The sequence below is a fragment of the Amphiprion ocellaris genome, chromosome 21, assembly GCF_022539595.1.
Source record: "Amphiprion ocellaris isolate individual 3 ecotype Okinawa chromosome 21, ASM2253959v1, whole genome shotgun sequence".
NCBI classification, from domain to species: domain Eukaryota; kingdom Metazoa; phylum Chordata; class Actinopteri; family Pomacentridae; genus Amphiprion; species Amphiprion ocellaris.
In genome coordinates, this window is record NC_072786.1 from 24,998,467 (window position 1) to 25,015,678 (window position 17,212).

Here is a 17,212-nt window from a genome sequence, read left to right on the forward strand (position 1 = left end):
TTTTAAATGTGATTTAGTTACTGACCCTATAGATGCTGCATGTTTACACATGTACTTAATACACTACTCACTAAAAGTTAGGGATGTTTGGCTTTCGGGTGAAATTTATGGAAAATGTAAAAAGTTCACACTACAGTGGTACTGTATCATGAAAGTAGGGCATTTGAGTAAAAGCATACAATGGTGATTTCCTCATCTTTATTATTGAAACAAAAGCTAGAAACAGTGGTGGGTATACCACAAAAAACAATGTCGGTGTCTCAATAACTTGTCATGTGGCCTTGAGTGTCAACTGCATCTTGACAATGACGTCTCATGCTGTCCACAAGTCGACTTATTGTCTGCTGAGGCATAGCATCCCACTCTTCTTGAAGGGCACCGCTCAGGTCATTGAGGTTCTGGGGTACAGAGTTACGAGCCTGAAGACAGCAACTCAGCTGATTCTATAGATTTTCTATGGGATTCAGGTCTGGAGAAAGTGCAGGAGACTCCATCTGAGGTACACCAGTCTCCAGCAGCCGTTCCCTAAAAAAGCAACCTTGATGAGCTGGGCTATTGACATCCATGAAGATGAAATTCAGCCTGTGTTGTTCATGCAGGGGCACAATGACTGGATTAATGATGTTATTCAGGTAGTATGGGCCAGTCACTGTACAATTCACAAAGTGTAGGTCAGTTCTGAGCTGACTAGACACACCAGACTGCCATCAAAGGCTCGTCTGGTGACAACAGTACTGATGCTTAGCGCTCTCCTTGACGTCTCCAACATCCTTGGCGGCCATCATTTCTGCTCAGCGTGAATCGACTTTCATCAGAGAACAGCACTGAGGCCCACTGGTCCCTCATCCAGTGTAAATGCTCCCTGGCCTATGAAAACGATGATTCCTGAGCCTGGTGGTGTCGTCAAATACCCTTACAGGTCATCTAGCATGCAGACTAAGCTCATGTACACGGTGTCGAATGGTCTGATGTTACACTTGGGTGCCTGTCACCTCCTTTAAATGTGCCTGGAGTTGAGTGGCATTCATCATCTGGTTCCACAGCGCACTGTTCACAATGAAGCGGTCCTCAGTTTGGGATGTGGCCAATGGAAGTCTACTTCTACACCTTTCTGTGACTCTTCCAGTCTCTCTGCATCTCTGTTGCAACCTGCTGATGACACTCTAAGCTCAGTGGCCACTTCCATCTGAGAACATCTTGTTTGAAGCCTCGCAATGGCGAGGTACTGTTGATCAGTTCTTAGATGTCGTCTTGGTCTCATGTCAAAATGTGAACAGCTTGATAAAGAGGACTGTTTAAATACCAATTCTAATTGAGCCAGGAAATTTACTGGTCGATTCGTGGATCAAACACCTGTTGGGAATTTTACCGTTAAGCTCCTTGTTAGAGAACAACAAGTTGTGCAGAAAGTACTGAAACACTGAACTGTTGGACATGTGCATTCAGGAGTTTAGAGAAGGTCACATTAAGTTCACCTGTAAAGGTTGTAGTGCATTTTAGATTCATCCTGAGGTTTCACTCAAAAACTGAACATCCCTAACTTTTTGTGAGTAGTGTATTTAGTATAACGCTGTCTGGGAAAATAGTTAAATAATGTCAGAATCAATTAAAAATGCACCTGTATGTGTTTCTCCACAACTGTCTCCATAACAGGAAAAAAAATCTAAAATAGTGAGAAGAGTGAAAAATCCTAATGAAGAAAAAGGAAATGAGTGAAACCCATTGAATGACAAATTAAAAGAAATCTAGGAGCAGCACATGACTTGAAGTAAACTGGCCTATTAGATACTTTATTTTAAAATGAGAATATGCAGTAATGAAAGTTTTATATCTGTTGTGTTCTCTTTTTATCTTTAAAGGTAAAAATAACATTGTGAAGGGAGGATGTGTTTGAGTCGTGGAGGCAGTAAAGCGCTGCAGTAGTTGAGCACCAACCCTCAGAGTTACACGAAGAAGAACTACGTCATTTCCGCTTCTGGTCAAAAATGGCGTCCTCCTCACATGCGGACGGCGTGAGCGACGCACAAACAGGGAAAAAATCAAAAAAGACTAAAAACCAAGGTGAGTTATGGATACTATAGACTCAGAAACTTTTATCGGACAACCAGCTACACATTCACTGTGAAGTAGAGCGGCATTTCTTCATTAAATGGACTGTTGACATGCCAGGTGCGAGGCACGCATGAATTAGCGTTAAGCTAGCATGTGAGCTCTGGTGTTGTAAACAGACCATCATTTCAGTAAGTATGGTTTCCCCTCGGTGCCCACGATTGCGGTTCACACTAGAAAAAATACTGACACTGTTATTGTACTGTTAACATATCAAGAACCTGTCAAATACGCAAGAAAGCCTGGCTGTCCTCTTGTCTTGCTGCGTTCACACACTGTAGATACACGTTTCTGCATATTACCTGATTGTCCACAGTTTGTAAAGAAGCTATTGCAGAACATCTGTCTACATGTTGACCTAAAGCTGCAATGGATTGTACTTAAATGTAGTCTTAAGATACAGTTCAACATTTGAGATACCCTCATTAACATCTCTAACGCCAATTCTTCCCATCTTGTGCCCCTTGTTTATTTTAAGTTGCAAAAAGCCTATCGGTCAAATAAAAATTCGATATAAATTAAAGTTTGCTATAATTGTGTGCTTAATTGTACATTAAGTTAAGTCAGTGGTTCTCAGTTTTTTTCTGTCGGGCCGCCCTTCGGAGGATAAAAAACTTCCACGCCCCACCATTTGAGAAACACTGAGTGAAGTGGACGTGCAGTGACCGTTTCCTCTATATGAACACAGTGAATGACTAATTGCTGTCAAGAGATAAAAACACCGTTTTCCCATGATTGTGATCCTTGTGTCCTTGCAGTGGATGAATCTGAGCTCCTGACTGTTCCTGATGGATGGAAGGAGCCAGCGTTCACCAAAGATGACAATCCCCGCGGTCTGCTGGAGGAGAGCAGCTTTGCTACTCTCTTCCCCAAATACAGGGAAGCCTACCTGAAAGAGTGCTGGCCACTGGTAGAGAAGGCTTTAGGAGAAGAGGTGAGAGTCTGGACAAACTGTCTCCTGGAGCAACAAGCATAAAGTCAGTCATGTTTGACAAAATATGTTCACATGCAATAGAAATGTAATTGGTTACATATGCATATATCTACACTACTGTTCAAAAGTTTGGGGTCACTTAGAAATGCCCTTATTTTTGAAAGAAAAGCAGTTTTTTTTCAATGAAGTTACCATTAAATGAATCAGAAATCCAGTCTAGACATTGTTAATGTGGTAAATGACTGTTCTAGCTGGAAACAGCTGATTTTTAATGGAATATCTCCATAGGGGTACAGAGGAACATTTCCAGCAACCATCACTCCTGTGTTCTAATGCTACATTGTGTTAGCTAATGGTGTTGAAAGGCTAATTGATGATTAGAAAACCCTTGTGCAGTTATGTTAGCATATGAATAAAAGTGTGAGTTTTCATGGAAAAAATGAAATTGTCTGGATGACCCCAAAGTTTTGAATGGTAGTGTACATATGCCCCTTCACTATGCTATTTTTTCGAACTTTTTCTTTTCTATTTCCTATATTATGCTCTGTATCTATATTTGAAAGCAAGAGGCAGTCACTGGAGTTGTGTGTGTGACCAAAAAAATGGCATTTACTGGTAGATATGACAGATTTGAATAATAAACTTATGATTATATTGTTGATTTTGTTTTGTAGTATTATACAAACATGAAGATAAACTACAAAACAAGAAAGCTTAACTGTGCTGGCTACACCTGCATCAAATGCTCTCCTATCTCCAGGATTGTTTAACCAATCATCAAATTATATTATCTGCATTACAATGTAGAAGAGCCTAGTTGATCTGTTGAAATTGCTCATTTTCTTAACACAGACCCCAGCAGTGTTTACTTTAGTTCGTATTTTTTGACATATATGTATCGATTGTTGTCACATTTACCTTTCTACCTCTTCTGTCCCTCTCAACCCATCCGGCCAGCAGGCAGATGGGTCCCCCACATTAGAGCCGGGTTCTGCTCGAGGTTTTCTTCCCTGTTAAAAGGGTGTTTTCCTTGCCACTGTCGCCTTTTGGCTTGCTCTGGGGGTCAGGCATATGGGTTCTGTAAAGCGTCTCGAGACAATTTGACTGTAATTGGTGCTATATAAACAAAATTAAATTGAATTGAATATAAAATGTTTTATTTCATATGATTCCAGGTTTTATGTCTGAAATGTTATTGTCATACTTGAATTTAGATAGTAGTTTATAGTGATAGTTTAGTGATGTGTTGAGGTCCTGTGGTTTAAGGTGACATTTTGAGCCCGTTTTGTTATTACCTACTGTCAAACAAAGGGTCCACACAAGTTTTCTGCTTTTCTCCTGTCTGACTTGCATTTGTCAGATGGAACTGACATGTTTCCATATTAACTAATCCATCTGTCAGGACAGGCTGTGTGAGCAGGTTTTACTCATGCTATACATACTTGTAGTCTTTTTATTTTTTTTTTTGCTGTTTTACACCCGCAAGAGCAGTGATTGTGTGTTTGAGTTCGACACTTCCTGTGTAGACACAGATGAAGCACTGAAGCTACTGCTGCATAAATATGCTGCTGACACTCTGCCTTTTGTGTAGATACTAAGTCATTTTCAGTAAGACTGTAGATGCATTTTATCCAGAAGTCTGTGTTTTTTCAACAACTTTTAATGTTCTCAGACACATATACAATACAACACTTTATCTTCTTGTTTCTCTTAGTACATCAAACCCTCTCTGGACCTGATTGAGGGCAGCATGACCGTCTGCACCACGAAGAAAACGTTTGACCCGTACGCCATCGTGAGAGCCAGAGATCTCATTAAGCTGCTGGCAAGGAGCGTCCCGTTTGAACAGGTAATGATCACCGCTCTGTTAATTAATAATAATAACATGTTTTATTTGTGTAGCGTGTTTCAAAAATACTCAAGGACACTTTACATAATTAGATTGTAAAATCAGCAAACATTAAAACACAGGAACATCAGAAAACAAGTCATAAAACACATCATAAAAATAAATTAATATTACACAGTCAAGCTCAAATTATTCATACCCCCAGCCAATTTTGACTTAAAGTTACTTTTAAATGTAAATAAAAGCTGAGAAATAATTTTTCTACGATGATGCCTCTTGTACATCATCATATTATCTTTTGGGAAACACCTGTGTCATTTCCTATCCAAAAAAAAAATTGCTGGTTGAATAAAAGTAACTTTAAGTCAAAATTTTGCTAGGGGTATGAATAATTTTGGGCTTGACTGTATATTAAAAGCAGTTCTGAACATGCGGGTCTTGATGAGTGATTTGAAAGTGGTCAGGTTGGTGCAACCACGAATGTGTTGGCAGCAGAGTTCTAGATATACTGAAGGTCATTGAGGACTTTTGAAGATGAACCATAGAGAATGCTGTAATCAGTTTGGGATGTGATGAATGCGTGGATGAGGGTTTCAGCAGCAGGGAAGGAGAGTGAGTTGTGGAGGTGGGCGATGTTTCTGAGGTGAAAGAAGGCAATTTAGCTGCATTTTCCACATACAGATTTGTTCCTTACTGTTTTGAGGAGCTGCTGTCATCATGGTGTTTGAGTCCCCTGTTCTCGCTGTTGCTTCCAGGCTGTGCGGATATTACAGGACGACGTGGCCTGTGACATCATCAAAATCGGGACCCTGGTGAGGAACAGAGAACGGTTTGTAAAGCGAAGACAGCGCCTGATTGGCCCCAAAGGCTCCACCCTGAAAGTAAGTCCCACAGCAGAGCTCAACTTTCATCCAACACGTTTTATATCGTTTTATGTCTGGGAGCAGCAGTTAGCTCAGAGGTACCTTTTTGTCTTTATTGTCAGGGATGCAGGTCGTACATCTTTGGGATCGAGTTTTCTAGCAAGTGTCTATAGAGTCAAATAACAGACTCAGTGGAGCTTTTTACTGTTTACAGTGATTTACCTGGAGGTCTTGTTTGAAGTTTTTATTCTTTATGCTGGTACAGCAAAAAAAGTTTAAGCTTAGTTAATCAGCAGATCTCAGCCTTTCTTCAGGGATTATCACGGCATCCAAAAATATTAAACTTAGGTTGTTATGGTTTCTACACAGTTTGGAATTGTAGCTCGACATGCCAAAGAAGATTTTAATGCTGGCGAACCTTGATAGTGAACCTCTTAGAATAAACAAAGACAAAGAAGTCTACTGATTTCTGGACGTTACCCAGACACCAGATAGATCCTGCAGGAGTTTATGTTCATGCTGAAAATATTTACCAAGTGTTCTCAAGGCTTAGAGGAGGAAAAGACCATATGAGACTTTGAAAAGCTTTGAGAAGTGTATTCTCCCTGATCTAGAAATATATTACAAGAAAACTGGCAAAACTATTTTTAGATTCTAAGCATAAACCGAAAAAGTTCTGAGACATACAAACTATGTGTAAGTCATTTACATCTTCCCACATGGATGCAGTTTGCAGGCAGACACTGATGCAAATCTGAGTTACATCATAGTTTCAATGTCTGCCAACAAATTTGTTAGGAAATTAAGAACTAAGACTTAACAATAAAGATACAAAATGTGTGCAATGTAGACAAGTGACAAATCAGCTGGAGGTTCAGCATGTGGTTAGTGTTGTTTTAGGTGGTCTTTCTTTGAAATCAAAGGATGACAAAATGTGCATACCTGAGGTATTGGCATAGAGGACAATATGTGATGGATTTACCTTTAGCATTATGACAAAATGCACCAGAGCAGCATTGAGAAAAAGGTAACCATAACCTAAAGATTCCATCTTAAATTGCCTCTAGTGTCTATGAACATAAATAGAGTTCATTTGTCTTAATAATCATCTGTACCACCAAATAATCTACTAAAGCAGTCTGGTTGGGAACTCACAGTTCAATTCAATTTTAATTCAGTTTTATTTATATAGCACCAGTTACAATTGAGATTGTCTCAAGATGCTTTACAGAACCATATACCTGAACCCCCAGAGCAGCCCTAAGGAGACAGTGGCAAGAAAAACTAACTTTTATCAGGAAGAAACCTCGAGCAGAACCCGGCTCTTTATGTGGGGGGACCCATCTGCTGCTGGCTGGTAGGTTGAGAGGGACAGAAGAGGTAGAGAGGTAGGGGACGAGGAAACACATTACACACATTGGGATACATGCATGATCAGAGTAACATAAATGATACACAAAGTACAAGCTAACACAAAGTGATTTGTAAGTTTACTGCTATGGTGTAAGGCTCTGGCATTAAATATACTACATATATAGCTGGTGGTAAAATTCAAACAGTGTGTAGATGAGCATATCAAGTATAGTGAGAGTGATGCAGAGTAGATCGATGGAAATGAGCAGCTGGAAGCAGTGGGCTGGAGGAAGGTCAGCAGCAGCATCCCACAGATGGAGATTAGGCCAGTTGGTGGGAGAACAACCACACATCTGAAGCATCCAGCTCTGGGATCAGGGACACTCGGAGAAAGGACACAGGGGGACACAAAATGGATGCAATGGAATAATGACACATATGTGGTCAATACATAGGTAATTTGGAAAGGGCTCAGTGCATCCAGAGAGGTCCCCCAGCAGCCCAGGCCTGTAGCAGCAGAACTAGGGGCAGAACTAACGGACGTCCAAGAGGAAGTCAGTTGTTTTTGCATTCATCAAAGTTGCATTTCATATAGTTTGAAATATGACCGATGCCTTTTCAAAGTTGGGGTTATACTTTAAAAACAAGTTGATGTTGGAAATTTCTAGGGTTCACTGTTTCTGCTCCTGGGCCAGAAAAGTGTCTCATATCAGTGTGAAGGAAGCCTCAGAGTGTTGGTGCTCACTGAACATGTTGACTGCATTTTGACACAAATGTCACTAGATGGCAGCATTGCTTGTAATCAGCCTCGTCGTCAGCATGTGTGCATCTTTGCAACATTATTAACAGATCCTTTCTTTGAATTCTTGACTGAAATGCTTTGTTTTGCCTTCCTGTTTCTTTTCTTCAGGCGTTAGAGTTGCTGACCAACTGCTATGTGATGGTGCAGGGAAACACGGTGTCAGCCCTGGGGCCCTACAGCGGCCTGAAGGAGGTAAGAGCATCACAGGGGCTCCTTCTGTCCACAGCAGCCTGGTGGTAAATATAAGGGCTGGAAGGACAATCTTTAAGGGGTGATCTGAGGGCAACAATCATTAAAGCACCATTAAAAGTGAATTGTATCTTCAGAAGATGAATGCTTCCCCTGAAAATGTGTCTGCAGTGACGGCACTAGTACACGTGTGTTTATCCTTTATGACATCTCAGAGCAAAAGGAACATCTCACATCTAAAACTCTGAGTCTGCCGTTCTGTTGAGGTGCAGCACAGACTCCCCTCAGGTTTAATTAGGCTCTGCCAAAAGTTGGGCAGCGGTGAGCTGAAACTCTAATGAGCCCTGCTGGGAAATCTGTGTGCTTCCAGTAGAGTGCAGGACCCAGCCAAGAAAACAAAATAAGTTTACAACCAGCCGCAGAACTTCATCAAATAAATAAATAATAGAAAGGAAAAAATCCCTTGAATTAATTGTATATAACGTATAAATAAAAATATTTTTTCAAGAATTTCCTTAGAAGTGTTCATTATTTTCAGAACTTTAAGGACTTGATTTCTCTTTCAAATTAGTTTTCGTTTCAATATTTAGTTTTTTAAGGCTGATTTTTCTCATGAAGTCTCATTTCACAACACTAATTTTACGTTCATCTTTTCTCAGCCTCAACAAGCTCTGCAGCTGCTGCCAGATTGATGTTACGTGTCCACAGGATCTGTTTTTCTCGCATATAAACGCATCGCATCTGAAAATCACCCGTTTGGTGGGCGGGTCACCTGCGGGCCACTAGCTGGTCACATGACAGCGCTTGAGTTTCAGTCTGGTAGAAGCATCAGACCAACATGGCGGCTCAGTCGCAAACTTTCTCTTACGAAAATACTTCAGTGAAAATATTTCTGAAAGCATTTGAGGCGACAGATAACCTGTGCAGCAGCTGAATCTGTCCTCATTTTAGTTCGGCGACGGCTAGTTTGGACATTTGATGAAAGTTTTGCGATGCGTCGCAAAAATGTATTTATTTTATTATCTTATTATTGTCATCAGATTTAACCTGAATGCTCAAATAACAGCACGTTTTTGTCGTGTTTTGCTCTGCTGTTCAGGTACGTAAAGTGGTGATGGACACGATGAAGAACATCCACCCCATCTACAACATCAAGGTAACTTTTGCTGACAGACATGTGGCCACATTTCGAAAACAATAATAGTAGACAGACTGTGACATTCATGCCCAATGAAGATGTTTTCCATCCTTGTTCTTGATCTCCTGACTGAGAAAATCTCTCTGGGTTTGTACGCCAAGGCTGGCTCAACCTGGAGCTGAGGGCATGAAAAAGGAACAGATGTTCTGCAGAACTAATTGTGCTGAAAGCGACTATCTGTTTATTAGTTCTGTAGTTTTGCTGGTTGAATCGTGTTATTGAAACAGCTTTATGAAGCTGCTGTTACACATTTATAACATGTAGGAGCCACAGTTGAATCACCAGAGACTGAATGTGGCCCACAAACTGCACTGAGCTGCTGAGAAATTTACAAATTACATAACAGGCTAGAGGTTAAACCAAACTGTAGCACGTCTCACTACTCTTTGCTCAAAAGCAACTTCTTACCTGCATAATGCTAGAGCTGAAACCATTCCTTAAGTTATTCCAGTAATTCCATTACTAAAATTCCTTGACACAATACTCTCTGAATCGAAGCTTCGTTTAATCCACTACATATTAGACCCCAGGCCACTAACTGGTGGAACATGGTCCGAGTCCAGACCCAGACTTCATCCTATATGGACCTGGACCTATAATCAGTAAATTATAAGAGGGTTTTAAATTTGACGGGACGTTTCTATTTTAACTGCTTTTCTAGTGTTTACAGCATTTAGCAGATCAGTTTAAGACAGTTTAAGATAGCCAGGATTTCTCTCGCGTGAATCGTCTCAACAAAAACTAAAACCTCAGTCAGAGTTAACAGGTATGAAGGTGGTTTTCAACTTTCTTTGTTAACTCAGACTTTCTGCTTCAAACTCGTCACACAAACAGGAGCGTTTAACAATCATTTGACTCGTTTTCTGCACTAAATGAACCGATCAACAACAGGTTGATTTAATGGAGAACAATGAGGAACATAAACATTTATGATGGTAAAAAGCTGCCACTGTAAATGATGTATTTATTTTACTGATCAATGCAGCTGATTATTGATAACAGACAGCTGCACAATAAAACTATCAAACTTCATATATTCAACATGATATTACTGAAGTGCATGTAGGTCTGACACTGTCTCTTATTGAAGGAAATCAAAGTGAAACTAAAGTTACTGATTGAATATTCTCTGTAATAAATACTAATAAACTGATCAGTTTTCTTATGTTTTCTATCAGCTGCAGTAGCAGCAGTTTAAACAGACCAAACATTAAAGCATATGTAAGTTCATTTCTGTATCACCAACTGAATACATGTAGGGTCCCATGGCTTTAGTTTTAGTTGAATACCCCTGTACTATACTATATATGTACAGTACCTCTGTACTATACTATATATGCACGATACATTACATATGTCCGCCCGTGTTCCACCAGGACGGTTGTTTCTGTTGCACAGCGCGCTCACTTTCACTTTTGATGCTGTATCGCGCATGCACAGCGCTGAATTCGACTACTCGATTAATCGCCAGAATAATCGATAGTGTAGGCCCTACTCGATTTCTAAAATCGATTGCTGCAGCCCTACGTACCACTGTCTGATTTTTTTTTCATGAGCAAATTCATTGTTATCAGCCCTCACTGTTTTCTCACCGGTTCTCCTTTGTCATGATGTGGCAGAGGTGTAATAATAACCCACTGTATCCATTCAACAGTCGACAAGAAGTTCTGGAAAAGAGTCAAGATGAAATTTACTCAGATAAGACTCAAGTCTTGATAACGTCAATAGCACTGTCAGCATTTCCTGTGTCTCTTGTAGTTCTTTGACAACAAGCATCTACCATTCCATTCAGAGTAAGATTTTATCATACAGACCTGTAGGAAGTGTTTTGTTAGTATGATCAGTGGTATCATCTTTAGCTTATTGCAACAGAGGAATGGTGCAGTAAATAAGACATTGCGATACAACACACTGTTTCAGCACACGTGAAGCAGTGTAGTTTAAACTGAATAAACATCATGTTGCTGTTCAACACTTGAAAGCAGAACTGTCATTTTGCATATAAGGTGTCTGCAGAGGGAACTATGTGAAGTCTCATATATGTCCTTAAGTGATGGAATCTTCATACCGAAAAGAGGAACAAGTTTCACAGTAAAAAATAAATGTATATACGGAGTTACAAAATGTGAGCTTGCCAGATATCTGCAGTTTGCACCTCCAGTGGTTTTGTTTGAGGCTGCTACTGCCATAACATTAAACCTCCAGTCAAACTTAAATAGTCTTAGCTATCCATAAAATCTCACTATTACCATTAATCAACGTGATTTAAACACAGTGCTAACTGAAAAAAAAAACTCCACCAAGGCTGTCCATTCCCCCATATGACATTGTCAGAAATGAAAATTTCATTTGGAAATGCAGCATTTGTTTATTAGTTATGGATGATCAGAAATCACAGCAACATAGAATGTTTAATATTTATGTACCCACAAACAAAATAACCTTGCGCTGAGCCCAGGCATGTATTATGCATGTGTATATTATGTACGGATACCGAATCACATGACCTAAATATATAGCGGGCGGCGGGAGTTGATGGGACTCAGAAACACCCCCACAATTTAATCAGTTTTCCTTGTATCATTTCCATGGATAAGTCCTGATAAGTCCACAGCGGTGGATTTGTAGTAGGATCACAATCATGTGATCATCAGCAAGCAGCTGACGTAGTGTTCACTTGTTGTCATGGTTACAGTGACACCATGCCGCTATCTCACAGCGATACAGAAATATTTAACAAATCCATGAATCCAGACTATAAGCTGCATCACTGCCAAAATCTAATCACTTGGTCCTTGTGTCATTTCTGACCTTCGATGAAAATTTCATCTAAATCCGTTAGTCTGTTTTTGAGTGATGTTGCCAACAGACAGACAGACACACCAACGCCGATCGTCACATAACTCCGCTGCGTTCCTTAGCCGAGTAATAAAACAACATTCTACTGCAGGCAGGGAATACAGTGAGAACGTACAGCATCACCAGTTTAACCCTGTAGAACCTTCTCCTCTCATGGCCGGCAGACATTGATGATCAAACGGGAGCTGTCCAAAGACCCCGACCTGCGGATGCAGTGCTGGGAACGCTTCCTGCCCAACTTCCGCCACAAGAACCTCTCCAAGCGTAAGGAGCCCAAGAAGAAGAGTGTGAAGAAGGAGTACACACCGTTCCCCCCTGCACAGCCAGAGAGCAAGGTCTGGAGACGTTTGTTTAAATGCACATTTCTGTTTAACTTGGAGTGTCTTTACCTTCTGAGCTCTAAGAACTTACAGCACAGCATTTTTTCCTTATTACAGAATAAAGTGGTTTTGATTAAATGTCTTAAATTTGGGCTTAGATTTGGTTCATTTTCTTGACCTAACCACATGTCACCATGATTAGTTTAAGAATTGTCAGAGTTCATAATCTACCTGTTTTTTTTCTATTATTACAGTTTCTGTCTCTAAAAAATGTGTAATTTAGGTGATTTTTTTTTTGACACAACATGCCTTTCACACCTGCAGACAGGTTCTGGGGTTCAGAGGTTTGATATTTTCTGACATGCCAACACGTCAGAACAACATGGGGAAGCTGAAAGAATTTTCCTCAGATTTTTGAACATGGTTATCAAGACCTGTCTGCATGAAGAGACATTTACGACTAATGTATTTTAAGGCTGATTCCAACAATCTGTGCTTCATTTTTAGGTTGATAAGGAGCTGGCCACAGGAGAATTTTTCCTGCGGGAAAGTGTGAAAAGGAGAAAGAAGATGGAAGAAATCAAGGTGAGCCATTGGAGTGATTTCATCTCCAACTTCTGGCAGCAGCGAGAGTTCACAAATGATATCCCAGCTACAGAGCTCGTCTGGCCTCATCGCAGTTTTTTCTGTTCCATCTTGAAAGTGTAATTGCAAAGCAGCTAGTTTAGCCTGATCGAACTGTAGGTAGCTCTGTAAAGTTGTGACTTCTTAAACTAAGCTTTAAATAGGAAGGAAAGAATTTCATCATCATGACAAGTGGCAAATATGTGACAGTCATCGTTCCTCTTTCCCAGGTCAAGCAAGCAGAAGCTCTAACCAAGAAGCAGGAAAAGCGGAACAAAGCTTTCATACCTCCTAAAGAGAAGCCTTTCATGAAGAAGACCGTAAAAGGTAGAGGTGAAACACAAGCACTGATCTGGGAGTGTATTAGATGTGTCTGAAAGTGTAACTGACCTCTCCTGTTCTGTCTCAGCCCCTACAGAAGGTAAGCTGGACATCGAAGCCCTCAAGGAGAAAGTGAAAAAAGCCAAAACGAAGAAGCTCGGGGCTCCACCAGTGAACCCAGCTCCTCCCAGCAGCAGCACCAGCAACAAAAAGAAAAAGAACAAAAACAAAGGCTAAGCAGCCATGAACGTTTAACGCGTATCTGTCGGACAGAGTAAAGACTGGAAGTGCACAGGAAGACAGGACGTCACACAGACGAAGTGTGTGCTTGGATCAAGATGAATGATTCCATCACAGACTCTCCCAGACATCTTTATTCTACTTGTTCTGTCGGGAAGAGAGCCCTTTTTGTATTCTCCCGTTTCAATATCCTCTATGTGGAGACCAAGTGTGTTGAAGAAGATGAACGGTAATACTTTATCCTTCCCATCTGCTGTTAGCTATTGTCCAGATTTTGAATGGATAATGTTTATATTTATCAATATGTTTTTCTTCTTTGTTAGAGTTGATGTGTGTTCAGGAGGAATCCCATTTATCCTGATAGAAATCTAACATTAAAGGAGGTTTTTTAACAGCCTGGATCTTACTTTTATCCAAATTTATGGGTGATCAATAGCACAGCTATATTATCGCCTCAATGCTGATTTTGTTGACTTGTTGGCAAACAATTACTCTTAGCAACAAGGAGGAATACCAACATTCATCATGTTTCTGTCCATCTGTTGAATAGTTGTTTAGTTTCTCTCCTTTTACCTCTGGTTTGGTCTCCACCAACGCCTAGCAGGCTCAACGGAACCTAAACCTCCCATCAGTGTTAATGGGTAACATGACGGTGGTTGTTAAGGTTCTCAACTTTCTTTAACTACCTTTTCTTCATCATCTGACTCTTCTTCTGCACTGTTCCCTCTAAGCTGCGCAATTGCGCACTGCTGACACGGTCTCCGCGCACAGAAAATCTGCGCTGCGCACAAAAAAAAAATCCAACCTAAATTGTAAATAAAATAAACACGTAACAATTCATTCTGTGCTATTTTTCAATGTGAGTCAGTGAGTGATCGGTGACTGGCTGCTGCAGCCAATGATGCGATTCACATACGTATTTACCATAGACTGTATATAATGGTATTTACGCAGCTAATCAACGTCATTGACAGGCGTCCTTATGTGCAGCCACCGTTGTTGTCATAGATATGAATGAGTAGATAGGACACGCCCCTTTGAGCTGCGTGCTACAGCGAGGCTAAGCTAGTGGGGGCAAAGTTTCAGTGCATTCCGTTGATGTAGACAGCGTGAAAACGGAAACAACAAGTATGCCGGCTCACTGTGCTGCATACAATTACACACTACGTCATACGATTGAGACAAGGAAACTTGGAATGACTTTTCATAGGTAAGAATAGTTTTTGGCTCTTTTTTCATTATGAAATCTTGTTGAGAGCTTCCAGTCTATAAGAGCTAACTAGTTAGCCACTAGCCACTGCTACTACTACCACCAATATTACCAATAGTAGTTATAAAGCCTAACTCATGTATATCCAGATTACCATCTATGTTCTTCCTCCAAACCCATTTTATGATTGGGATTACAGGCAGTTCTTTAGGACTGCTCTCAAATAATTGAAATGTTACTAAACAAGGTTATACTTATCAAATTAAATAGCTCTGGTCTCCAGTATATTGGCGAATTCGGTTCTTTGTACTTAATTTATTAGCACGATTTCTTTTTAATATGTTGTGTACAGACTTAATTACTTCTCTGTCTACTTTTCTTACTCCATGTAGGTTTCCCAGAGACTATGGGTTGAGGAGGAATTGGAAGTTTGTCGGCTTAGACCTGGTGTCATTCCATCAGTGTTAAACTTCCCGGCTCATCTTGGAAGAGTACGTGCCAGAAAGACCATGACCAAGCAGCCTTGAGATCTTAGGCAGCGTCTCCCTGAGGTGGGTGTCGATGGTGTTCACAGTCAGGTCTGTGGTAATCCTGTCAAAAAACAAAACAGAAAAAAATCTAGATTATAAATCAGCATGTAACCAAAGCACTCTGTGTATAACGCCATAGTATAGGATGTAGTTCAGAAAACGTCAAAGTATAGTATGCTTTACTCAAGAATAACATAGTATGGCCTGTAGTTCATAGTACAGCATGTTGGCAAGAAAAAAAAAACAAAACATAGATTATTATGTCGTTCGAAAAGCGCAAAATGATAGGATGTTGCCTAAAATTGTCATGTATGATATGTGGTTCAAAAAATGTCATAGTGCAGTATATTGTCAAAATAGTATGTAATTCAAGAAAGCATCAGAGTATAATATGGCATCTAAAAAATGCCATAGAATAATAATTTCATTGCACAAGTAAAAGTATAGTAACTTTTAAAACTGTTTGAATTCTTATATGTTGCTAAAAAAAACCCCAAAAAAACTAAAACAAAAAAAAATATCACAGTAATATGTCAATTAAAAAAGCCTATAGTATAGCGTGTTGCCCAACAAACATCATAGTATAGCATGTGGCTCTAAAAACGTCACAGTATAGCCTTTAGTCCACAGCTGTCAGTAGGTGAGGAGCAACACAAAAACAGTCCAAACGCTGGTTTCCAGAGGGTTAGACGAGTATTTATTTGAAAGAGTAAGTTTACAACAACACAACATGTGAGGGGGTTAAAAACAAATGGGTGTTAGTAAAATAAAAATAAATAAACAGAACTAAAAGTGAACTTCATGTTGACATTGATGGGCATTCCAACCAGGAACAAAGTAAAAGATGATCAATACGAAAAAAAAACTCTTCCTGTTCACCTCTTAAAATCCAAAAACACACCGCAGTAGCACCCTAAACTAAAACTACCAATGGGTTCCCTGTTTTCCTTTCTGAATAATTCAAAGGTCCCTCTCTATCTCCCCACACATCCACCAACCACTGGAACACATCTCCAAAGTTCTGCTGGGCCAGCTCAGCTTCCCCTCAGAAGAAGTGGCGCCACCTGCCAGATGAAGGAGCCTTTCGAGAGGCAGCTGGCATCGTGATTGGACTGTACTTTGGTCTGTTGCAATCCAGCTTCAGCTCCAGAGACGGCAGGCGGGACGAGTCAACGGAGGCCGGATGGACGAAGGCATGCAGCTGAGTACAATCCAGAAAACAACAGAGGAGGAGTGCAGGGCCAGAACAACCAGAGTAGCATCGTATGTCTCTTAAAAAACATCATAGTATAGCTTTTGGTATGAAAAAACGGCATAATATACATCATATATTGTACAAATAACAAGTCAAAGCAAAGAGACATACATTGTAGAATTGCAGTAATTGTGGGCTGACTGGCCTTGGCAATGGTCGTCGGAATGTGAATAACACTGACCACACCTCACAGAGGTTATAAGCTGAGGCAACATCAACCACCACCAGAACTGAAGAAGCATCTTGGATGAGAGGTGAAACGTCTTCAAGGAACCTTCTTAAAGTCCAGTTGGATTGATTTAAACAACTTTGGATGACTGATGTACTGATTATCAGTATTTTATTTTTTACTGATTTACAGTAATAAATACATTTAAAAATGGTTCTTCTTTGGCTCTGAACCTTTATCTACCTGTGGTCGCTCTGTCTTCTGGAGTGATTTGATTGGTTATACGTCACGAATAAAACTCCTTTAACTTAACATCTGTAAACAAAACAAAAACGTATCAACAAAGTTTTCTGTTAGAGTTTGTGTTCTTCTAAGTTTAACTCCAAG

The 17,212-nt window shown here is 40.2% G+C and overlaps 1 protein-coding gene across 2 annotated transcripts; it reads left to right on the forward strand.

Moving 5' to 3' along the window:
* The first annotated feature begins 1,903 nt into the window (after positions 1-1,903).
* krr1 (KRR1 small subunit processome component homolog) lies at positions 1,904-16,664 on the forward strand. 2 transcript variants are annotated; one of them, XR_004848402.2, is made up of 12 exons: positions 1,904-2,061; positions 2,868-3,043; positions 4,758-4,892; positions 5,648-5,773; positions 8,019-8,102; positions 9,199-9,255; positions 12,321-12,491; positions 12,984-13,061; positions 13,331-13,427; positions 13,510-13,890; positions 15,264-15,422; positions 16,368-16,664. XR_004848402.2 is itself a non-coding variant. In XM_023282868.3 (10 exons), exons 1-10 carry the CDS (start codon positions 1,986-1,988, stop codon positions 13,656-13,658), a joined length of 1,149 nt encoding a protein of 382 aa, XP_023138636.1. In that variant the 5' UTR covers positions 1,904-1,985; the 3' UTR covers positions 13,659-14,055. The 2 variants fall into 2 exon arrangements, 1 of the variants encoding a protein (XP_023138636.1); XM_023282868.3 differs by lacking the exons at positions 15,264-15,422; positions 16,368-16,664 and having other exon boundaries at positions 13,510-14,055.
* Positions 16,665-17,212: the final 548 nt, after the last annotated feature.

Bases quoted from the DNA above. Each gene is read 5' to 3' on its own strand.
- krr1 (XM_023282868.3), top strand. From the start codon at position 1,986: ATGGCGTCCTCCTCACATGCGGACGGCGTGAGCGACGCACAAACAGGG. The intron at 3,044-4,757 runs GTGAGAGTCTGG...TGTTTCTCTTAG, and splicing joins AGAAGGCTTTAGGAGAAGAG to TACATCAAACCCTCTCTGGA. The intron at 4,893-5,647 runs GTAATGATCACC...TGTTGCTTCCAG, and splicing joins GGAGCGTCCCGTTTGAACAG to GCTGTGCGGATATTACAGGA.